A 26443-nucleotide genomic window follows, 5' to 3' on the forward strand; every position below is an offset into this window, starting at 1 on the left:
ACGGACGGACGGACAGCGGAGTCTTAGTATAGGGTCCCGTTTTACCATTTAGGTACGGAACCCTAAAAATCGGTAATTATTTTCCATCACACCAACTGGCAAAGGCCCTCTTGATTGTTCAAAAACTAATGAGAATATTGCATTTTATCCACATGTGGGGCAAAGTAATCAGATTCTAATTTTGAGTTTCCTTATGTTAGCTGATTATATTGACTTTTAAATGATAATTTTGAATGATTATTTTTTTTACGTTCATTGGGATTTGATTTGGTTTGATTTTTTTGGTGTTGCATAGTTAGTATTTTAAATTTTGGAATCTTTCGCTTGCTCGGGTATCAATATTAGCACGAGCGGTTAAACAACAACTTTGCCCCCTTGTAAAACAAATAACTATTAAATATGTATTTTTTACGCCTTTTAGCACGTCCTTTTCGTAAGTTTGTCTATACGTTACGACACGATAATAGTTATTTAAGATGCAAGTGCGAAAAATAGGAAATTCGTAACGAGTGGCGATAAATTAAACCACGGCCGAAGGGAGTGTTTTAAATCGACACGAGTTGCGAATTACCTATTCACACATGTATCGTACAACGTTTTACCCTAATGACCCTTTAAATTTTCGACATAGTTACATAATGTGCTAATTTACGGACTAGTGCGCAAAAGTAGCACCATATGTACTGTAAAATTACTTATTAGGAACAATTTTACTCGATCGATTCTATCTTAATGTAGGTGGGTATTTGCAGTTTCCGATATTTGACCAATTGTGGAACGCGCGGACAATACACAAAATCACAGATCAGATTAGATACAATCTGATAAGGGTCATAATACCATCCGTGATTACATGTAACGATATCTGTATAATACTTAATGTTACGAAAACATACCTAATCTATAGGTAATCGTGTGTATTCAAATGAAATAACAGAATAGACGATTACATACCTGTAATCTATGGTACGAGTATACTAAGTATAACGGTATAACATAAGATCACACAGGGGATTTAGGTATATTATTAAATTTCTATTTTTTATATTTACCAAATCGCCCATAGGTAATGCCTAACATTCCAATTAAATTAAATACACATTTTTGAACACGCTTATGTATACCTAAAGGAAACTACCTACCTAATCGTATTTGTGTGACCCACATAACCCTTTCCGTGCTATTGGCGGTCCACTTTCGTAACAAATTACGATAGCATCGAGGCGAAAGGGTTAATGTCAAACGATTACTGTACATTTAATGAACAATAACTACCGAAACTTTTCCCACACGCGACTATTGATACTTAACGATTGTGACCGAAATAATGTAATTGTTTAGTTTACATTATTAGTGTTGCTAGAAAATTAGTAACAAAATACTTACTATGCTACATTGTTTGATACTGGTCGCTAACTTAGTAGGGAATCATGAATAAATGTAGTACCTACACTACATTTATTTACAGCCTAGCGCCGGAAGAAAACTTCGCTTCCTAGCCACGCCATTGCAGACCATAATAAAAGAAAAACCTCCGCTAACAAGCTTTGGCGCGATGTAAGCTTGCGAGATAGGTATTAGGTACCTACCTAAAACTTTTTTATTTCTCTGCCCAATAAATCTATCTATAATCTATGTATCTACATAGATGCTTAGGTTTGGCGTTAACTTTCTACATATTTGGTTTGAAATACTTATTGACCCTTGAACCTGATGGTTGTTATATTTAAAAAAACATGTTTTTTTTTTGTATTTTTGGACCATTACTGCCATTAATTATTATCAGGAGTCTGAATTTATATACACTTTCAGCTCTACGTATCTATTTTTTTATCGTATGGGAGGCAAACGAGCAGACGGATCGCGTGACGGTAAGCCGGCCGGTGGCTACTGGTTTAAGATTGGAGTACGCTCTTTATGAAGGTCGTATCGGTGCAGAAATACCGCAGGAGAAACGCACAATTCAGAACTACCAACCATCTATTTAATTATGTATTTACTGCTTACAACCTACCTTACAACTACATACTTTGGTTTTCGTATACATCTTCTGCAATGGCTGCAAGATCTATTTTATGGGCTACTTATATAAAACATTTGCCTCTTTCGCGCGTATAGGTGTTTTCTTTTTGGGACGAAAACTTTATGTCGGACGTAGTTATAAGGGCTCGCCAGCGCCAGTCTGTATTTAAGCCCATTGTCTAAAAATATTAAAAAATTCTTTCCTTTATCTCAACGGGACAAAGTACACAAAATGCGTAACAATCGGACACGTAAGACGAATTAATATATACGACAAGCCCCGACCAAGTTATCTTTCAAGCGGTTGGTACATCAGTACCTATCTGCTCATACAAGAGTTCGAGTAGCGTTCATTATTATATATATATATTTATTATTAGGTATATATATACAGGGTGATTCATGAGACGTGAGCAGGACTAAGCCTACACAATCAGTAAATGTTAATGAATCGTTCACCATCATATTTAAGTAAAACAATCACGCTTTTTATCTGTTATTTAACTTTTTGTTAAGGACAAATTTGATTATCTACAATCATGGACACCTTACAACACTTAATTAACAAAGATAAAACCTCTTTAACCGTTTTATGACAGCAGTTTGATTATGAAGAAAATAAAACGTCACACTTGAGTGAGATACGATTTTATAAAAGTAACCACACTCCGATGACATTCAATTTGTCACTTATTACCGATAAAACAAAGAGGGTGACCATAAATATCGTAAATAAAATAAAACTCTTTTTTTTTAACAGTAAAAATTAAATTAACATTAATCTCACAAATACTGGTACGAAACAGTTGCTAATAATTTACTGAATATGCAGGCTTGATCCTGCTCACGTCTCCTGAATCATCCTGTATATATATATATATATATATATATATATATATTATTGAGTAATTATGCATAAAATACATAGTAGTATATGAATTGTATATGTTTTATTACCTATTATCTTTATTGTATATTTTATATGTATTTTATCAAGTTTTTAGTTATTTTAGTTAGTTCTAATGTCTTCTTTATTTCTTATGTGTCTGCTTAGCCTGAAGGTTGACTGTTAGAGAATGCCATTAGGCATTAAGTCCTCCATTTGTACATTATTTTTGTATTTTCTGCAATTAAGTTTCAATAAATATACTAATCTACCGAGCACCTATGGGGTTACTTATCATATTAGTCTAGTTCTCTATCCAGTTACCTAAATGCCCAGTCTATAATCATAATGGAAGGCCATCCCTCAAGGGACCCCACCGATCGTGTGCTGTAATGTAATAATGTATTCAACCTATTAGGTATCGTCCATCCATATGGCTGGCTGGCATCCGATGGCTGAGATACACGTCATACTCGTGAACGGGTGCTGTTTGTGGAGACCGGTCTGTTTAAGCTTACACGGGGTACAGGTTATGTTAAAGTATGTAACTTTACTTTTGAGTGACATTAACGTGAGACACTTCATTCGGTTCTTGTCTGTTTTAATTTTTTTGTCTTTTAATTATTTATATAAGAATTTAAGCCTTGGCGACCCTCTACATCTCTAAGGATAATTTAATATATATTTTTATATTTTATCTCTGACACGTAGAGACTTATACATCTCTAAAGAATTTTAGTATTTTATGGTTTTATTTTTTTATCATAGTTTTTTTTTGTGTAATTTGACATTTAGAGACAGTATACATCTCTAATAAAGTATTTATTATTTCATAGATTCGATATTTGTAATTGTTTTTTTTTAATTTATTGTTTGTAAAAATGGACATGTAAAAGTGCCCCTGTGGCCTATTTGCTGAATAAATGTTTGATATTTGATATCATACTAATTTAGTAGGTACAGCGTAGGTGTACTAATAAATTCTAATCTCGTTTAATAGAATCTAAAAGTTCTACCACGTTTCGCATCTGTTTTAATACAAATCATAATGCATTAAACATCATAGGTATAACATTACAGTTTACATATGTCTTCTAAGAGCTTTTCAACCACAGAAATCGATCGATTGCTGAATGTTGGACCCCTATATTTTAGGTTAGGATACTGAAGGCGGCTTGCAAAAAATGTTGGGCATGGGTTGTGGAAATGTTAAACTAAAATTAAAATTGCAATATAGTGAGTCTTGTGGTTTATCTAACAAACGTGTAAATTAAAATCTTAGGGTGCTTTTACATGCCTACAACCACACAGACAACCTCGGCAAGCCATGAATGCACGTCCATTGTATTTAATCCTGTAGGTTTAGCAGAAGAAATAACCATTTATGATTTGAACTATTCTTAAACACTACAAGCGACAATGCAATGTGTGTGTATAACGACTACAAAATAGAGGACTGTTATTATGATCCTATCTTCTCATTTCCATATTTCCAATTAAGAATTCGGCCTTTGTCGCCATCACTTTGTCGCACGAAACACCTTTGTCGCATAACAGCCTAAAATAATAACCACTGGGGCGTACCCTTCAATACAAAATATATGAGGCTGGTTTACAAAAGAAATGGGACATACTGGTAGCCTATGTTTGAACTACCGTGAATGATGCAGGAACACACAGTCCCCTTAGATCTTGTCTCTCACTGTACTTCAAACGTGGCTTAAACATTCTATCATGTTAGATATTTTATCGCACAATATTTTTTGAAACAATGTATGTTGTAAAGAGGGCGAGGTGTTCAAAGCGATTTGACTACAATTTTACGAACGAGGTAGTAAAAGCTTGTTGAGGTCATTTGTGCCCATGTTATCCGTTTACCTACTTGCTATTTCTGCTGCTTACGATATTTAAAGGCCGTGGCCACTTTTTACAAGCTTTTAACTTTCCCTATCAGTATGTAAGTTAGTGTAGGTCAAATCTTGGGAGCTAAATTTGACCCTCTTCTCGGTTTCTGGTTGAGCTGAAAATTTGCATAAGTACATATATATGTAAGTCGGGTGACAATGCAATATTATCGAGCTGATCAGATGATGGAGAAAGAAGGTTGCCATGGGAACTGAGGAAATAACGTAACCTAGTTGTGTTTGGGGTTTTTAGAATAGTTGCCTGTGGTAAGAAAAGTACAGTCAGCGATAAAAGCTTGTACCAAAATTGAAATTTTTGCCAAAAACTTATTCATTTGTTACACATTTATCGTGAGCAAAATATGTCTGTTAAAAATCTGAATGGATATTAAACTAGGTTCTACCCGTGACTTCATCTGTGTGGAAGGATAAAAACTATCCTATGTCTTTCCTTAAACTATCTTCATATCAAATTTCATCTAAATCGGTTCAGTGGTTTAAGCTTGAAGAGGTAATAGACATACAGACAGACTGATTTTCGCATTTATAATATTAGTGATGGGCTGATGGGATTATTCAGGGATGACTGCTACGCGCCAAATTTAACGTTGATCAGTTCGTTCTCGCAGCAGCAGTTCACAAGATCATTATAAGATAAACAGTTTCGCTGAAGCCTAAAAACCAGTTTCTACGCAATTACATTAACATACCTACCTATTTATTTATTTTTCTACATATGCCTAGTTACGGCACTAAGCATTGACCTCTGGTTTTAACGGAATGAAACCGCAACCATATTATAATAGAGAACAATAATTCTATTATGTGCCTCCGTCTCGCGACAAATATAGCCTAGCGACGACATACAACACACGTAGCAAGGGCTGCAAGGTTCTTTGATTCTCCCGACATTTCACATGACTTGTTTAGTCTCGGGGAAATATAAAGCATCTCTACAATTTAACAGGATATCGAATAATTATATTGAATTTTGAAATTCAGTTTACTTTCAAAAGAAGCAGGCAGTATAGGACGCGGTCGACGATAAAGTCAAGGATACATTGATTGAGTAAGATGTGTAAAGTTTAGGAGAACTTTGTTCTTCGAATTTGACAACTGAACGGGTTGGCACTATGCAGCTCCGTATAGCACCGATTGTCATTCCCCAATTAAGGACCACATACACACACCTGTTTCGGCTGTAAAACAAGGGCAACGTTTTTCTTTCTTAGACTTATCTATTTAAATATTTGCAATCAAATAACTGATGAAGTTAAAAGATACCAGATTAGAAGAGGCAGTAGGCGAGACACATTGCTCGAAGACGAAGACCCGATAACCACTAGGGAAGAGGAATTCTCGAGTGTCAATCTCGTACTGGAAGACACAACGACCCAAAAAGGACCACGTTCAATTCGCAAAAAACTTTTTGGATAACAACAGCACGAAGTGTTGTTGTTGAATTCTTATCGGAACGACCCAGGAGCTGTGTCTAGCGATGCACGTTGTTCGAATGATATAATAAATTCATACTATTTAAACAACCAAGGGTCCTATGTAAAAGTGTAACATTATATTTTGCGGTATCTTTGTATGTCAACTAGATATTTTATATACGGCAACATTGGCAACCCTACGACTGATATAACACTTTTACCTTTGACATAATGCTCTCTTTCATTAGCAAGCCATAATACAAGTACCTACCAACAGTTTATCTATTTGTATGATTGACCTATATGCCGTTGCCGATACAGTACGGGTCATCTCGCGATACGTGTTGTCCACAAACACATCCGTTCAAACTCGACATGACACATGCCATTTTGCGTTTGATATTCGCACAAAGGACAATGAGACTCCGATTCGATCGGTCGTTTTCTATTGTATAGTGAAGGACATTAATATTTGTGTTCCACGTTCCATCCTATGTTAATGGACAAAATATAATACTTACCGGTAGGTAGGTAGGTAGGTAAATATTATACTTACCTACTGGTAAGTATAATATTTTGTCCATTAACATAGGATGGAACGTGGAACTACTTATATACATAAATATGTATATAAGTAGTAACTTATATACATATTTATGAACTTGAAAGTGAAAACCAGCGGCCAAGATACTCCATAGTTTTTTTTTTTATGGCGGAAAAGTTAAGAGTAGTTTAACTTTGAGATCCGAGCAAGCGAAAGATGCCAAACCATCGCAACGCTCAAGTTGATGAAATAAAAAACCGGGCAAGTGCGAGTCGGAACTCACGCACGAAGGGTTCCGTACCATTATTTATGAAAACGGCAAAAAAAATATGTTTGTTATATGGGAGCCCCCTTAAATATTTATTTTATTCTGTTTTTAGTATTTGTTGTTATAGCGGGAACAGAAATACATCATCTGTGAAAATTTCAACTGTCTATTACAGCCTGGTGACAGACGGACGGACGGACGGACAGTAATAGGGTCACGTTTGACCCATTGGGTACGGAACCCTAAAAATGTTGCTGCCGCCTGGTCGCACCACGCCACCTCAAGGAAAATACGTCACACCATGGATTTTAGATAGTTACGTTTTTTAGCATACGTTAAACTTAGAAATATATTTATCAGTAACAAATAGATATTTATTTAGTTATTAAAGCTTGCGTAATTTTCGGCGTGTGTATTACGGCACTTTTCTGTAATACGAATTAACGATTCATAAATCTTAAAGTTAACATTTTATTCATGTTTATATAGATTCCTTAGTTTGTGACATTATTGCTAGTTTTGCCATTCATATTCTGAAAGTACACTTAGTCATGGCTTATAAGGTCCTAAGTTTGTCACATTGCAATTCATTCGTAAGCACTTTCCGGAACATCCATTTCGTTTTTTCTGGGACCGCAATACATTTTACCGATGTATGTAACTTCAAGCGGCATATTTTTTAGTTTCTTATTTATACAATTTTAGAAATATAGACACAAAAATATAAAACTTGCATCGTCTTAGATCATAAATTTCTGTGTATAAGTAAGTAAGTAAGATAACTGAACTAATTCAATTCTTAATGTCTTAAGTCAACATTGGCATATTATATTGGGTCTCGTTAGTTTAATTTGAATGTATAAGAAATTTAAAATATTCAGTCGAATACGATACAATCTGGAGCAGAATATGTGCAATTTATTTAAGTTCCATATCTAGGTACACACTTAATATAATGTATTTTGTCTATGTCCAGTGTAGAACATTTTCAGCTCTTCACTCACGTATTTCTTCATCCCTTTGTGTTGTCTCTTATATTTTTACAACTGATTTCACATTATACATCGCAATTATATCAGAGTGCCTACCGCAAACCACGTTCGACGTGTTGCCTCCCTGTCACACTTACGTACGAATTTACAAGTTCGACAGAGAGGCAACACATCGAACGTGGTTCGCGCGGTAGGCCCTCTGATTACATCAATCTTTATACGTGCGTTTTTCCCTAAAGAGTACCACATTTAATGTCTGAATAAAATTTAGGGTCTAAAGTACCCTAAAGCAGAATGATTATTTCGAGAATTCTTTGTAAACGTAAAACTCTCAATTCCGATAAGCCTAAATAGCTTAATTTTGCGTATACTTTAGACTCCCTAATTTGATTTAGAATATGTAAGTAAGTTTCGACTACATTAGGCTAAAAGTCGGCTCAAAGTCGAATATGTAACAATTTGCGTGGCACAAAAACCTTCGTCTCAAGATCAAAGATTTCTTGACAGTCTAGCGTAACAATAGGCTCTCGATTTGGCAAAATTCCAAAACATTAACATATTCAAGAGTTAACTTACGACACGACATGTATAAAAGTACGTAATGGAGTGTAGGCTTTTGATAGTTTTGATACTCCAGCCAGTCTACTTTTTAGGGTTCCGTAGTCAACTAGTAACCCTTATAGTTTCGCCATTTCCGTCTGTCTGTCTGACAGTCCGAGGCTTTGCTCCGTGGTCGGTAGTGCTAGAAAGCTGAAATTTGGCATGGATATATAAATCAATAAAGCCGAAAAAGTCGTAGAATAAAATCTAATTTTTTTTCAGGGTACCTCCCCTACACGTAAAGTGGGGGTGAATTTTTTTTTTCTTCAACTCTACAGTGTGGTATATCGTTTGAAAGGTCTTTCAAAACTAATAGGAGTCTTCAACAAACATTTTTTGATAAAATGAATATATTCGGAGATAATCGCTCCGAAAGAAAAAAAAATGTGCCCCCCCCCCCCCCCCCAACTTTTGAAACATAGGTCAAAAAAATTTGAAAAAAAATCGTGAAAGTACTATAGCGACATGATCAGTTTAGCTGTTTTTGAGTTATCGCAAAAAGTTTCCCCTTCATAGTAAAAAGACGTACTATCCACAGTTCATCCCTTGGTTAATAATCTACTATACTTTAAGCTCCAGTTTATCTTATTGTGACGGAAGAGTAACTACGGAATAACTATTTTTATTTGTTGTTCTTTTGATCATAAAAATGAACGAAATTCCAGAGTTGGCAAATAAGTCGTTGCGACGCACATGTACTTAGTATTTATGTATTTCATGTTTTTTTTAGCCTAGCGGGGAGATATAGCCAACTAGTTTTTTTTGCATTACAATAGGGAGGGACATAATAGAAAGTGATCTGGGACTTCGTGGAGTCTAGTTGAGTTTACTCGTAGTTATACCGCAACGCCATAGCCGATGAAGTTTTGGCAGGACTGGGAAGTTATTATGCCCCACAACCCATAATAGTTTATTTATACAGTAAAAAAAAGATTATACTTATAGCTATTGTATTCTGTCCACAGGTAGAAAACGTAGCGAACGTATGCACGCACGCGATATGCGTGGCGCCAGCGTCACTAGGCGCGCGCGAGCTTCTCACGCGCTCGCTCAACGCGCCTCAAGCTATCGCAGCCGTAGTATATGGACTGGCGCTGTGTCTTCTGTTCGCGGTGTCGACTACCTTCCACTCGGTGTGCTGCTGCAGATCTGATACGTAAGTGTCTCACACGCTGACCTTTGAACGTAGCAGGACCAGCCATTCGCTCGTCACTCGGCGCGCGCGGTATGCTCATGAGCCTCAGGCCGTGGTGTACAGACTGGCCTTATGTCTACTGTTCACTGTGTCGACTACCTTGAACCTTCCACTCGGTGTGCTGTTACAGATTTGATTCGTGTCTTCTATGGCAGCTAGCCGGCTTACCATTATACGAGTAAGCGCTAACTTAGAATTAAAGTTTAAGATCCTCAAACTGTCTTCAAATGTGTCAAAACTGCACTAAATAAGAGTCATTTCTGAGGCATAAAATGTGTGAATGAGTTCTTTGGTCGAAATGAAATCTGATACCAATATGCGCCGCATATTTATTTCAATTGGAATCTACCAGTTCTATGTATAACGTATTGTATGGCACAATTTCAATCTACTTTAAAAGTACAAACAGGTAGGGGTAATATATCTCCACTGATGTCCGGGATAGTGCAAGAATTTAATCATCATAAAACATTAACGGCGAACATTAAACTCCTTCTGCACTGCACTCAGTTTTAACTACACTTACACTTCGAGGAACATTTAGCACTCTGTAAAATAGTGGAACTGACACAGTGAAATATCTCAAGCTCTTACGAGTATAAAGCTACGGATTCACTGGCAAATAAAATAACTGAAATAACGCCCCTACTCGACTACTCGTGTCGGTAGCTACAGTCTAAATGTACGTTATCTACAAATTCTACCGCATCAAAGACGAAAGAGAGTTGTCAGTGTTGTCACTTGTCCATAGTGGTGATCAGCAGCCGCCAGATTTAACGTGGCGGCCAAGGTATATAGGTGACACAAATATCTGAACAATGCCTTTATTATTGGGTTTACGTATTAATGTGCTTGTTCAGATATTTGAGCACTTTGGACACTCCGATATATCTGAAGGCGTCTGTACTCGTTTGCAAAAATGTGGTTCGCGTTGTTTATGACAGCGAATATTAATAGAAAACCGCGTGATTGTAGTGTAACAACAGTCCCGGTCCCGGTACATTGTTTCCTATTGTACTCTAGGATTAAACACGGAACACAACTTTTTTATTAGGAACATTTTTCCAACTGTATACTATATAATGTTACTCACGCTGCTAGGAGGAAGCGTCGTAAAAAGAAGCGGTAAGTGGGACGGCAGAGCTGGTAAATTAATTTTGTGCTATACCAAGCTTATTCACGCTTTGCACGAACTCAAACGCCGGTAACGCCACAAAACACATTCTAAGACTACTTACGTCTCACTGGGTGTGTGCTATAAAAGGTTACTATTTTTTAATAATACTCCCTTTTATAAATAAGGGATGACTGTTTAGCATCTTATCTACGTCTCAACCTCTCAACTCATATAGGGTAAAAACAATATATATTAATATTTGTATTTACGCATATCTTTAGTCTCGCTCCCTACTCAAAACAAAACCCTCGTGCCCTAGATTCACTTGAATCCTTGAAGATAATCCCTATGTGCCCGGAATATTGGTTATTACAATACCCTGACATGATAATACAAAGATATTCGGCATGTTCCACATTTCCATGACCCAAAAACAGAATTTAACCATAATCTCGTCTTGAATTCTGAAAGAAAGGTTATCCAAATTTGCAAAAAGCTTTTTATACATCGTTGTACATATATTAATAAACTAGAATCTGACTTCCAAATCAGTACAGGTACAGGTCACATGAGAAAATTATTTTACTACATGCATTAAATCTTGGATGGTTTAACAACTGGAGACGCCTTGTGTATAATTTTCTGTACAAAATTTTAGTACTGTGTCGAAAGATGGCAGTAAATTTAGTTCACTACAAAAGCCCCACTACACATTACACTACATGGTAGGTACGTAGTAGGTAAACATCTGAGCGGTGCCTCAGTTCCAATTACTGTGATGGTTTAACAATGGACCGGCACGACGATGTACGTCTAATTGAGTTGTAATTGGCGTAAGTTAATTGGTTGCCCTCATTACTCAGATTGGCAGGATTGGCACTTTATCCCTTTCCTTTCCCACCTGTACTTTGACTTGGCACATATCTTGGTGAAAACGAACCACAATTTGGACTTGTTTGTTCAATGCCTTTAAAAGTGCGGTAAATATTTAAAAAAAATTAAACAGATAAACGACATGGACGTGGTCACCTAACGTTATTCATTTGCTGTACAGTCACTAGCAACAATATGTTACACAACGAAAGCCACAAAAATATCTGACACGATTTGTAGCGCAATAAGAGCACATCACATCTTTTTGCGGCCCTCGTTGTGTATCATATAATTGAAGGTGACTGTACATTGCTGGTCCAACAAGTAATCCATTAAGTAAATACCTATATTGACAATATGCACTGTCCTGACTTATCGACCAGGAAAGTACAGAAAATTTACAGGTGTCAATTGTCAGCGCGGTGAAATAAGTACCCAGAGAAATCACTAAGAAATAAATAGAGTCTTAACTATGAGGCCTTACCAATTCTGCGAATAAGTGCTATCCGAGACGTGTTTATGTGTACTGTGGTTATATTATCCTGAAATGGTCGCTTTAAAAACTAGGTTAAGCTTTAACGAGCGCTTACCCATCTGCCAAAACCATTATTCTCATGAAGGGGAGGTAAGGGAGCATTGGACACTTTTACTTAAGTTGTAATAAAACTGTTATTTTTTAACATAATCAACTTTTTGTTTCGTATACCATTAGCACATATATTTGGCTACAATTAAATACAACCCGGAACGCTTATAATCAGTCTCAACATTGCAAGGGATTATGTAAAACCTGTCAAAAGTGCCCAAACCTCCCCATGGGTCAAGTGGTTAGGGAACCATGGTAAATAACTGCAATAATAAATAATAAAACTATAAAATTGAGAAACAATACACTGTTTTAAACTAGGTATAAGCCGTGATGGGTGCGACTCTGCATAGTACAGTCAGCGTCAAATACTTTGTAGCAGTCATCGTGTCCAAATAGTTCGGTACACCATATATTTAGTATGGTGTACCGAACTATTTGACCACTTTGACTGCTTCAAAGTATTTGACGCTGACTGTACATACATTGAATGATAATAGGTTCAGACTTTATTCCAACAACTTCCTGATAGAGAACTTGAATGTTTTTATTTTAGTACATAATTGTGGTGTTGTGAACTGTGATGGATTAAGTTTCCACTTCCACATAATACTGGCGGACAAACGAAATGAAGACATTAAGTACAAGATTATAGGGTATTCAAAGCGAGTGCCCAATGCTCCCCATCCTCTCACTTTACTAGTTCATTGAAATATTTTTTTGTAGTCTAATATTTAACCTCAATACGTTAGTAGTTAGCTTTCGGAAACACATAATTAGATAGAAATATAGAAACTTACACCTTTTCGCAGATGACGTTATTTCAAAATAGCACATGAGTTGCTGACGACTAAACGAAATGGTATAGATGATATTTGAGTGGTGTTGCCAGGTACTAAGCTAAACATTATACAAAATTGAGTATTCAACACGTCTCAAGTTATGAGGTGGTGCCCGAACCTCCCGTCGTCCCGTCTGCCCAATGCACCCCTCCCTCCCCTATATGGCTTTTTATCGCTAAGGCTAACCTAGTTTAACACGACATTGGGGGCAAACGGGTTTAAATGTAATCCAAGCTTTCTTGAGGCTTCGTAGGTGCGTCAGAGGCAAGGCCGAGAGAATTACGTCGAGTTGAGCTAAGTTTAGCCCACTGGTTACTCGATCGCGAGTGCATGCGAGCCGATTTCTTGGACGGCCAGTTCATGATCCCGTTCAGCGTTTGTCTTATTTGCGTTCGGCGAGCTAGATGAAGGCTCAGGTGAACCCAACAGATTTGCTTATCTTTTTCCCATTAGGGACCGTACACAAGAGGAGGAGGAGGAGGGTTTGGAGGGGTCTGCCATCTTGTGGCCTAAATCGAAAACCAAAACTTGACATTGACCCTTCACGCCAAAGCAGGTGCTGCCCCCTGCAGTGCACGTATACCTTGCACGACGTTGTAGGCTCTGCCATCTTGTCCTAAATCGTAAACTTAAACTTGACATTTACACTTTGTGCCAATAATCAAGGGCTCCTGTGCTGCTCCCTACAGTTCATGCACGTTCCCTATTGACTTTTCGACTCGCATGCATTGCGCTGGTGGCTCAGTATTGGGAAAACGCGGTCTAAATAACGATCGACATTTTTTATATACACCATTTTTTTTATTACATTTTAAGCAGTTTATCATACATGCTTATATGAGAACACTATTTACAATTTTACACTTTTGATGTTTTTGAACAACTTTTTCACATCACAATCTCAAAAAATTATATGGTTTCAATATCCATCTATCAAAATCTGTGCGCAAAGCGCTCGTAAAGAACAGGCTTTTATCATTATCAGGCTGTATGCTTGTTTCCTACCTATATAAGAAAATTTAACCGACTTTAATCCAAGTGTACGGTTTAACAATCGTATATTTAGTCACACGCGGGACATCTGTTGGCGTGTGGCTATCGCGACCCCTACTCATCCACTGTTAGTGCTTGAAAACGGAGAGCTAGACAGACTAGGCTCTTCGAAACATGCCGCGCGAGTAACTAAAACATACGTGAGTTAAACCATAAAAAAAATTCTCGTGATAGTTTGAATTTGACTAATCATAAAATTCTCTAACACGTCCATTTTTTTCTAGCAAAGTGAAGCACTGGCTGCACCGCTGCGACCGCGCCATGATCTACATCTTCATCGCCAGCTCCTACTTCCCCTGGCTGACCGTCGGCACGCTGTCCTGCTGGATGCTCCGAGAGCTGCGCTGGGCCATCTGGCTGCTGGCCGTCCTCGGCATCACGTACCAGCAGATCTTCCACGAGCGCTATAAGATGCTGGAGCTGCTGCTGTACCTGGTCATGGGGCTCGGGCCAGCTGCAATCATTGTCACGTCTAATGTAAGTATTGATGCGATTAGAACGCGAGCAGTAATGCTATCAGTAAGAAGTTTATCCGAGAGCTGCGCTGGGCCACCTGGCTGCTGCATGGCCGTCCTCAGCATCACGTGTCAGCAGATCCACGCTTCCATGAACCCTACGAGATGCTGAAATTGCTCCAGTATGTGGTCATGAAGCTCGGGCCCGCTGCGATCATCGTCACGTTAATGTACGTCTCCTTGCATGACTTTATCGCTTTACTATTTGCTTTGTATTGAATGAAAAAGATGCTCAAGGCGCCAGTTTTTAGATGCAATGAGGTGTTGCTTCTGATGGCAAAAACAGATAATATAGCGACTCCTACGAGGGTACAGATATATCCGGATTTTTCTGCATCTATACGAAGCTGCAGCTATCTAGATTACGGGTATGGTATTGGAGGCTGGTAACCCTACTTGAAGTGAAGTATTAAGCATGTACGGTAGTAACATAACAGAAACATATAATAACTAACTTAACAATCGCTTGATCTCGCTACATGAGTTACGTAAACCGTTTTCATGTTAGTAACTATGTTTAGTAAAGTGTTTCTAAGGCGAAAAGTATCTTATTGAATTAATGTACAGTTAGACGCAGAGAAAAGGTAACACCCCCATCCAAATTGGCTTTTACACAATTTATATTTGTTCCAATCGATTACTGCGTAAATTTTTCTGTATTCCATCGTCAAGTGCAATATCTTACAAATTTTCTCCGTATAATCAAGGAATTAGATTTCTTACTTTTTCACTGTGGCAGTAATATGACATCCCGTGCTGGTTTCATTTTGATTGTCCCTGTGACAACGAATGATAGTGTGACGTAATACGAAGTGGCACAAATATATAATTCCTTAATTGTAAAACCTGCGAGAGATTATCTAGATAAGCTTAAATAAGAATACAATTAAGTGTTATAAACAGCGTGTAGTGTAGTGTACTTATCTCACAAAGGTGTAAAGTTGGAATAGGCATTATTTGATGACGCTTCTTTGATACACACAGCTTATTCTCTTAAGACTTTGACGCCTGTACGTGTCTGTACCTACTTAAAAGCTAGACTTTGCCGCTCTACATACTTCTTTGGTTCTTTGTAAACCAAAGACCGGTAAATAAAGATAATTGTATTTTGTTACAAAGTTACATTCTTTCGTGTTGTGAAAGGCGACACATTCGCTTGCAAGCTCTAAATGCCGACATGCATAATACTTTTTACAAGCTTTTATTTAGTTTCACCTGTCCCGTTGTCTGTCTGTGTGTGCGTCTGTAATCAAATCTTGCAAGTTAAATTTGACCCACTACCCGGTTTCCAATGGAGCTGAAAATTTGCATAAAGATCGTGTCATTCACGACGACGCGAGCCTTGACTCGTAATGTCATGTCATTAAAGGTTAGATTTGACAAATCTGCGCGTCATCGTGGATGACACAAACTATACATATTATGTAAGTTGGGTGACAATGCAATATTATGGTACAGTCAGCATCAAAAGTAGCGGATGAAACAACTTTTTTAAATGTAGATAAATAAAATTGTTATACATTTAGGACTATCACTTTTTGTTAAGCAGTTTCAGAACTTTTGATGCTGACTGTACCATCGAGCTAATCTGATGATGGAGACAGGAGGTCGCCATTGGAACTCTGTGATAAAACAACGCAACCTAATTGTGTTTGGGGTTTTTAGAATTGTCTCACTGATTATTACTGTGGAAATAAAAGTACAGTGAGCGATAAAAGCTTGTATCAAAAATTAAATCTTTGACACAAAAAATTGTTTCAACACTGAATCCAAAAACTGATTCTACAAACAATAACTATATAATTACCGATTCCGCTCACAGAATTTCATGAAATTTGGGTATTAAATACGACTTACACAGTTCTCTATATACTCGCCGGAATTACTATAAAGCTTTTTTGCAGAAGCTGAAACGGAGAGCCCATAAAGAAATTTAGAGATAAAAATTCAAAATATATGTATTTGAAAAGTTGCTAATTCGCGCACTGTAGCGGTATCTACAGCAATGAGAGTACGGATTGACAGTCGTTATTGTTTAATTGTCTAGTAATGCACGGATGCTGACGTGTGCCAGTTCAAGGTGCCGAGATTACAGTAATTATGGGCACTGCGTTAACGTATAGAGTTGTAGACATTTGACACGTTACCTCTCCTATCCTACTAGTATACCTACGTACAACGTATACATATCTACAGTCATGGAATTTGATATCTGTGACACTACGTACCTATTCACAATGAGTCAATGACAGTCAATATAAAACACGCTAGGAATCTCTTACTACGTATGCTCAGTATGATATGGAAATTCGTCAAACGAGAAGGATATTCTAAATTTTGTTAGAGTACTAATACTTCGGCTATTTTCCTTAGCGAAGCATAATATTAGGTACAATTGTCCTGATACTCCAAGTTCTGGCATAATAATTACTACTTACGTAAATATTCTTTATTGTGCACCATACAGTAAAAAATACACAGAAAATGAAATACAGTTAAAATTTAGGTAACAACAGCCGGTTTTATCGCTAAGAAGCGATCTCTAGCATTAGTTTTCCAAGCGTTATTAGTGTTTTTATTACATTGCTTAAAACGTGTGTCTTTGTAAATATATATAGTACCCTTCGTATCATGTCACTACTTAAGTACTTATGCGTGAGCGTAGATAAAGTCATGTTTAGCTCGGGGAGGATGACAGTATGAGGATTCCTTAAACGAATTTCTCTTACCCCAATATTTACCCCCAATACAGAATTTATTATTAAATTTTATTCTATAATTATGAGATATGTGGCATTTTCAAAGTAATGACTAACGCAGCTGTTGTCGAACGAAAAATTTTCCGCAATATCGGCAATTTTCTGAATTCCCTTAAGGTAATATAAATAACGCTAAGAAAAGAAGTAAATACTCGAGACAAAGTGTTTGCTGAATAAAGGAATGTTCGGGGAAACGTGACATTGATAAATGTTCGGGTTGAAAAGTCAAAGGACATTCGGGGATCTCGACGAGTTCTGTTTGCGAGCTATTTTCGATTTTCCTCAAACAAATAAATAGGTGTAGGTACCTTTATGTAGATAACATTAATGTTTAGTGTTATTTCCTCATTTATTGTAAAACAATTACATAATTGTACCGTTCACTTGAGGAGTACACGCGGTGTTTCGTTCCGTTTACTTCGGGGTATGGCTATAGCTAAGTACATTTAAAGAAACTAAATGGCATAGTTAATTTATGTAGATTTGTTTTTTTTTGCGACATATAGCATTGCTGTAGCACGGGCATTATATTTAACTCAACTGTCATTCTTACATTTAACTATAAGTAATATACATGAATATTATTGACTTTTTTGTTTCATGTGGACACGTATAAATAGTATCGTGTTCACATCAGTTATAAAAACCTTAGAATATTATCATATTTGACAACATTATTCAGTCAGTGATATAGACATCTACTACACAGTGAGATAATCTGTACAGTAGGCCACTTAAACCCATAATGTTATAATACCGTATTTAGTTTCATTAGGTACGTAACTTAAACCTAACCTACCAAGCTACTGTGTCGACGACACACAACCATTTTCCACGCTCACAGTCAGCCATTGCATGTATTACGTTACACACTCGTATTTTTCTTAAAGCAGCTCTACACGACACAGGCTCTAGCCTGTGCAAGTGTGTATGTATGTGTATATACTTTATTGTACACAGAAATAAAAACACGAAAACCACACTTACAGAGTAAATTTAAAATAATGATATTATATATATTGTTCAGTGGGTTTAAAAATAATAATATTAAAGTTAGTTGTAAATGCGGGTTATGCGGGTACATAGATATAGGTATTATAAAGTTTTGTATTTCCACTTTCAGACAGCCTATTGTGTAAATTACAAACGAGTGGCAGATTAATTTGTAGGACACTAGTAGAATAAATTACTCGATATTTCATTTGGATTCAGTTTGTGTGTGCTTTGTGGTAAATTTGAGCGTTCAGGCTTTTTCTGCGCATTATCATGCAAAGTGTTACTGTATAGATTATAGATATAGCCGCTATTAGTAGATATGCATTTAATAAAGTAGAAATAGATAGGTATACAAGTATCTAACGAATTCATCCCATCCAACTTGGAGGCTTGTTATTATGGCTGATTCAACTTCGATTTTTTTCCGACTAGTTGTGCAGACTTAGGTATTTTTACCTCAAAAGGAAAAAACAGAACCCCTACAGGATCACTTTGTAGTCCGTCTGTCTGTCCCTTTATTTAAGATGTGTATAAGTTATACAGACTTATAATGTCTACGTAAACTTACTTGCTTGCGTTGCTGATGCTGTGGAAACCTGCCATTAGTGAGCGACGTGTGCGTTGCGTAGAGAAATAACAACTTTATCAAACTAGTATTAGCAGCGGACGTTAATAACTTGAGTTAATAACGTTAATAAACAGGCTTGAGTCGGTCAGGACCGAAGAACTAAAAGGAATGAAATCCCATCACGGACCGAAAGGAACTAGTTCTTCTTAAGCGCCGATTAAGAAACCGGTCTCGGTCCTTTAGTTCAGTAGTCGGTTCGGCGGTACCTAAAGTCCCTAAAGACTTAAAAAAAGGTAAACAAAATCTACCCTCAAATGGCTCCTTAAAGCAGCTGAGGGTAGATGAAAACATTACATGATCAAATAATGTAGTTTTAAAGTCAGGTCGTTCAGTGACAGATCCAGGCGGTTTTGTATTTGGTTGGTTAACCAATAAATATTAAAACTACCCGAAAATGTACAAATTGTTTGTTTACTTTTTTTAAATACCTAAAGATACAGACTATAGTAACAAATCGGTCAGGAGCGAATGATCGGAATGAGTCAAGGTCAAGAAAGTCGCTCGCTCACGCTATCGCTGTTTATTTGATTGAGATTTGCTCCTGAACTAAAGGAACTAAAAGAGCGAACTAGTTCCTTTGACCGATTGACCGAGATCGGAGCGCTCTTTTTAAAGACCAAGCGGGCACAACTCTAGACGTTATGATTAATAGATTTCTACGTGCTTAATAACTAAACTGCTGCCTCAAATGCGTTTATACGCAATGCGGGTAGGTTATAGCTTCAGAGTTATGAACTGGACAACAATATAAAGTATGTATTGCGAGAGAGTCGCTTGCGAGACGAAGCGAATAGGCTTATCTGCTGTGCTACGTAATTAGGTCAAACTAGACAAAGAATTTAGCTACTTATTCCATACCTATGTAGGATTTAGTTATCGAAATGAAATAAAATAAAGGTTCATAGATAAATACTTGTTAATAACTTAAAATGACATTGTGACTGCGATGCCCCGCATGTGTTGCACAACCCCACTGTGCCGAAATTTCACACCGATCGGCCAAAACTCTTCCTTGTGAATCTCGTATAAAGAAGGTTATGTTATGCTAAATGCCATTGTTACCTTAGTAGTGTCCAATTAGCAGTTTTAAAAGAGGTGCCTACATTAAAAACCTACAATTTAAATTGAGTAAGTTACTTAAATAAACTTTGTTGATAGCGACGTCGACTCACTTTATAACTAAATTTCCGAGCTTAATCCTCTAAAAGAACGGCCTACTTTTTGAGTCGAAACTAAACGAATCCGCGGAGGCGGAGTGTTTTAATTAATAATTAATCACTTTGTCGATTAGTAGGGCGCCGGTAATTTTACGTTTCAAAATATTTTGCCCAGCTTGCTTTGGCAAGCAGTTAATTTCTCGGTATAACAGGATTACATTTACTTACGGTATGTACCTTCATCAAGAGGGATAGGGTTATGGTTTCCACCGCCGGCCCATGCCGAACCGAGGCTTCAATACCTGGAGTTGAACCCAGGACTTCCTCAATCAAGCTTACAATAGAAATGATAATTTAAATCTATCGCGTTTTACTCTTATATCTCTACTTCTGATCCTAATGTATTTATAATATAATTATAACAGTGTGTTTGTATATAAACACTACGTAGCAAAAATAATTAGAACAGTTTGCCTGAGAGTAACTAGCTAACCTTGACTTAGTGAATACGTTTACAAATACTGTCCGGCCTTACGGGTTTCCAGGCTTTAAAGTTATTTAAAAGCACTAAGATTTCGTAATGTATAATGTACTAAGAAAAGACCAGAGGGAAGGGGGTCGCCCACTAGAAGGATAGATGAACGACTTAAAAGCTACACACGGGCGTACCGGACCGCGACCTTTGTCCGGTCCTTAATGTACGTACGGCGGATATCCTTCACACGATCGAACAGGCCTCGGACCGGACCAAGGTCGCGGTCCGGTACACCCGTTTGTTACAGCCTTAAGGCGACCCGCGGGTTACAACTGGTTCCAAGTGGAGAGGGACAGAAAGTCTTGGGCGGATTTGGAGGAGAAATATGTCTAGAAACGGTGAAACTAAAATCCGGCAATAAAACTCTTAATTTGAAATAAATAAATAGATCTGGATTGTGATCACTCGGAAGTCGAGATAGCAATGCTGATTCGCTGAGCGAAATATTCTGTTCACCCATAACCGCTTTGAGAACTCCTTATTTTATCTATCTTCATCGATCAATATTTATGAGTACGCGGCACTCGGCCATCGTGACCGCTGCTCATGAATTATTAGTACTTGAAAATGGAGACCTATGGGCTCTCCGAAACATGTAGCGCGAGTGACTAAAAATACCTGAGTGAAACCGTAAAATTAGCTTAATATGTATAATTCAAAAATATGTAATTCAAGTACTGATAAGTAATTGAATTATATTTTTGTATAAAATCAACAGGCCAATTCTAGTTTTAGTTATTAGATCTGTTAACAATATGATACTGATGTAATAACTAAAACTAGAATTGGCCTGCAGTTTTGTTCATATAGCGCCTAATTAGCCAGCATCCACTATATATTTTTGCTTCATGTACTGTTCTGTAAATAGAATCAGCCAAGTGGTTGTATAAATAATTATTTACATGTGCCGTATGCACGTGTATGTCTTATGCAACGATCTGGTGTACACATAAATCTTGCTCTCAAGATTTGGCGTCGGTATAGGCGTTGTATGGAATTGAAAGATGGTTTGCATATCCATTTAGTAGTAGTTAATTGAGACTATATTAGGCTTGTATAATCTTTTAACCAATATTCTCTCTAACTGGACAAAAAAAAAAAAACAAGAGCAACCATGCGATAAAATAGACTTTTTTCAAAAACTCTAAAACGTTGTTTTCCTTGAAATGCTAAGCTTTATATTCATGTTTTTTGGACATAGTCCAAAAGTTAGAGGGGGACACAATTTTTTTTCTTTCAGAGTTATTATTTAAGAAAATATTATCCTTATCAAAAAATAGTTCTTGCAGACTCATATTTGTTTTGAAATACTTATTCAACGACACGCTACACTATAGGGTTAAAGCGAAAAAAAATTAGTTTTTATTTTACAACTTCGTCGGCGTGACTGATTTGTATATCCATGCTAAATTACAGATTTCTAGCACTAACGACCACGGAGCAAAGCCGCGGACGGACAGACAGACGGACATGGCGAAACTATAAGGGTTCATAGTTGACTACGGAAACCAAAAAAATATGCTTCAATGAACTAATCAGTCGTCATCGTCATGTAACTCGAGTCGACATCGACAGTGTAATTGTGAATGCCGTAACATGAAGACTAGTCTCAGTTCTACCGCAGTATCATTACAATTTTATAAAATCGATAATGTTTTGTGTCGTAACAAAACTCCCATTCAAAAGAGTGGTTTTATTTTGTAAAACATTCTTATTTTTATCAAAGTTCGAATATAACATAAATAAAAATTGTAGGGACTTACCTACTATGAGATCTGCGAACGAAAATGCTAGTAAAAAAAGCGGCCAAGTGCGAGTCGGACTCGCCCATGAAGGGTTCCTTTATGACGTATTAAAAAAAACTACTTAAACTACTAGATCTCGTTCAACATTTTACCACTTTGGACACACATTTTACCACTTTGGTAGTGTCTCTCGCGCAAACTATTCACTTTAGAAAAAAATTATATTAGGAACCTAAATATCATTTTTGAAGACCTATCCATAGATACCCCACACGTATGGGTTTGACGAAAAAAATTTTTTTTTTAATTTTATGACGTATTAAAAAAAACTACTCACTAGATCTCGTTCAAACCAATTTTCGTTAGAAGTTTGCATCGTAATGTATATCATATATTTTTTTTAGATTTTTCATTCTGTTATTTTAGAAGTTACAGGGGGGGGGACACACTTTTTTTCACTTTGGGAGGTTCTCTCGCGCAAACTATTCAGTTTAGAAAAAAAAAATATTAGAAACCTTAATATCATTTTTGAAGACCTATCCATAGATACCCCACATGTATGGGTATGTTGAAAAAAAAAATTTTTTTTTAATTTCATGACGTATTAAAAAAAAACTACTTACTAGATCTCGTTCAAACCAATTTTCGGTGGAAGTTTACATGGCAATGTATATCATATATTTTTTTTAGATTTTTCATTCTGTTATTTTAGAAGTTACGGGGGGGGGGGGGGACACACTTTTTTTCACTTTGGGAGGTTCTCTCGCGCAAACTATTCAGTTTAGAAAAAAATTATATTAGAAACCTTAATATCATTTTTGAAGACCTATCCATAGATACCCCACATGTATGGGTATGTTGAAAAAAAAAAAAATTTAATTTCATGACGTATTAAAAAAAAAACTACTTACTAGATCTCGTTCAAACCAATTTTCGGTGGAAGTTTACATGGCAATGTATATCATATATTTTTTTTAGATTTTTCATTCTGTTATTTTAGAAGTTACGGGGGGGGGGGACACACATTTTACCACTTTGGAAGTGTCTCTCGCGCAAACTATTCATTTTAGAAAAAAATGATATTAGAAACCTCAATATCATTTTTGAAGACCTATCCATAGATACCCCACACGTATGGGTTTGATGAAAAAAGATTTTTTGAGTTTCAGTTCTAAGTATGGGGAACCCCCAAAATTTATTGTTTTTTTTCTATTTTTGTGTGAAAATCTTAATGCGGTTCATAGAATACATCCACTTACTAAGTTTGAACAGTACAGCTCTTATAGTTTCGGAAAAAAGTGGCTGTGACAGAATCGGACAGACAGACGGACATGACGAATCTATAAGGGTTCCGTTTTTTGCCATTTGGCTACGGAACCCTAAAAACTGCATCAAAGTCAAAATAGATTCCGTAGTTTTAGTCTGTCGAAGAGATAAAAAAAATTGACTTAATACTTTATTTTCTTACCGTAAAGATGTCTAATATTAGACGCTATCTTTGTTTGTTTAAGACTTATCTTCTACGTATCTTTCGGTTAGTTTCAGTTGGTTTACGTTCCGTTGTTTTTAAAATATAACACTTGCATATTTATTTTGGGATACGAGCATGTAAACACTAAATTCTATTATCAATCGGCCTTCAAATTGTATGCTTTGCGTGAATGGAAATTAACGATCGAATGAATTACAAGTTTCACTGAAAAATACCAGCCATAGGCACTTATTATTATAGAAATATACGATAATAATACTGTGTTAACTACTAGGTTAATACCAACAAGGATATTTCTACATGCTTTACCATATTAAATCGGCGTTGCATACATTGTTATCTTGATACTAAGCCACTTGTTTTCGTACAATTGTTAATTATTACCTAAACATAAAATAAAAAAAATATTTGAAATTATAATTTTTATGTTTATATAAATATAAGGTATCTGGTATAGGACTTATCTATTTTCCTATTTAGAGCCAATCTGGACAAACTGTCTTCTAACTCACATCGGCTGCGCCGTTATCATGTCACTCATATCATAATACGAGGAGCTGATCCTTAAATTTCGGCCACGGCCCTTTGTTAAAGATTGTGCTAAAAGCCTTGGCTTGTGGAAAATGTTGAAATGGTAAGATAATCATTATATTAATTCGTTGTGTGATAAGTGACAATCCATCATTATATACCTATACTAATTATTTGAATTACGATTAGGTTCGATTTATGTACCGGATTTGACGCCATTCGAATTAACTAGAACGTGATCAGATTAGAGTTATTGTATAAGTCATCGGAATCAAAAATAAATTAATTTAGGTTGAACAAGAACTTGATTTTTACATACATACAAGTGTTTTTTACATACATGTAAAACATAAAAAACATATTTTAGTTAGGCAAAGTTACTACAAGTTAAGCACAGTCGAACTGTCATTTTAGTATGACGAGGAAAAAAAAAACAATTCTCTTACTTCCCTTCAAAGAAGCTAATGAGCTTCTTAATAAATAAATGGATTTAAGAGTCGCTGAAAATACAATCGACCACAGCCGCCTACTACAAACACTCATATACATTTTTTTTTAATTCCAGCACCACTTCCCAGCAATGTCGGACCTAAAGCTCGGTGGCATGTTGTACCTCATCGGCGTGTTCTTCTTCAAGTCCGACGGCCGGATCCCGTTCGCTCACGCCATCTGGCACATCTTCGTCGCCCTTGCAGCCACGGTACATTACTTGGCGATCCTACGCCATCTCTTCCCAGAACTTAAACAATGAAGACTGCCCTTTATCTCGGCACGGCTCTCTTTAGGCCATTTATGCTGTGGAGCGCCAATCGACGAGGTACACTCAACATTAAATATATATTCCACGAAATTGTATACCGTTGTTCCTTACAAATTTCTCATCGGCGAGTTCTTCAAGTCCGACGGCCGGATCTCCTTCACCCACGCCATCTGGCACATCTTCGTCGCCCTAGCAGCCACGGTACATTACTTGGCGATCCTTCGCCACCTCTTCCCGGAACGTAAGCAATGAAGACTGCCCTGTTAACCTATTGAATCTCGGAACGGCTCTCTTTAGGCTATTTTTATACGGCGTGGATTAAAGTGAGTGCCAATCGACGAGGTAGACTCAGCGTCAAACAGATAGTCGGACCAAACTAACTCTGCATGACATTTGCAATAACAAAGTGTGTCAATGTCATCATTAACCTCAATTTTCTATGAAAATATGAGTCCCTCCTCGCTCACTTTATGACGACCGGTCTGGCCTAGTGGGTAGTGACCCTGCCTACGAAGCCGATGGTCCCGGGTTCAAATCCTGGTAAGGGCATTTATTCGTGTGATGAGCATGGATATTTGTTCCTGAGTCATGGGTGTTTTCTATGTATTTAAGTATTTATAAGTATTTATATATTATATATATCGTTGTCTAAGTACCCTCAACACAAGCCTTATTGAGCTTACTGTGGGACTTAGTCAATTTGTGTAATAATGTCCTATAATATTTATTATTTATTTTATTATTATTATTTACTTTGTTATATTCTAGCCGGTGCAAAGTTAGTCAGTCTGACGGCTAAAGTGGCCAAACATCGATTATGTTTACTACCCTGCCAGTGTGCCAATGTACACACATACATACACATACATCCTTATTTATATAGTAACTTAGTAACACAATGTGACTCGATATATTTTGTTACTTTGGCCGTCACTATCTATTTGATAGTAACTGAGATTTTACTGCGAACACCGAAGTTTGCAAATTGCGGGCATCTTTCTGTCACT

At 36.8% G+C, this 26443-nt stretch overlaps 1 protein-coding gene across 1 annotated transcript in view; it reads left to right on the top strand.

The window, feature by feature from the left end:
• Nucleotides 1–25531, top strand: part of LOC133526266 (monocyte to macrophage differentiation factor) — a 30926-nt gene extending 5395 nt beyond the window's left edge. The window contains exons 2-4 of the mRNA XM_061862817.1: nt 9618–9808; nt 14543–14795; nt 25242–25531. Of these exons, the coding sequence (XP_061718801.1) occupies nt 9618–9808; nt 14543–14795; nt 25242–25427 (630 nt within the window). The 3' untranslated portion in view covers nt 25428–25531. The remainder of the gene's footprint in view (nt 1–9617; nt 9809–14542; nt 14796–25241) is intronic.
• Nucleotides 25532–26443: the final 912 nt, after the last annotated feature.

Source organism: Cydia pomonella, chromosome 16, assembly GCF_033807575.1.
Source record: "Cydia pomonella isolate Wapato2018A chromosome 16, ilCydPomo1, whole genome shotgun sequence".
NCBI lineage: Eukaryota > Metazoa > Arthropoda > Insecta > Lepidoptera > Tortricidae > Cydia > Cydia pomonella.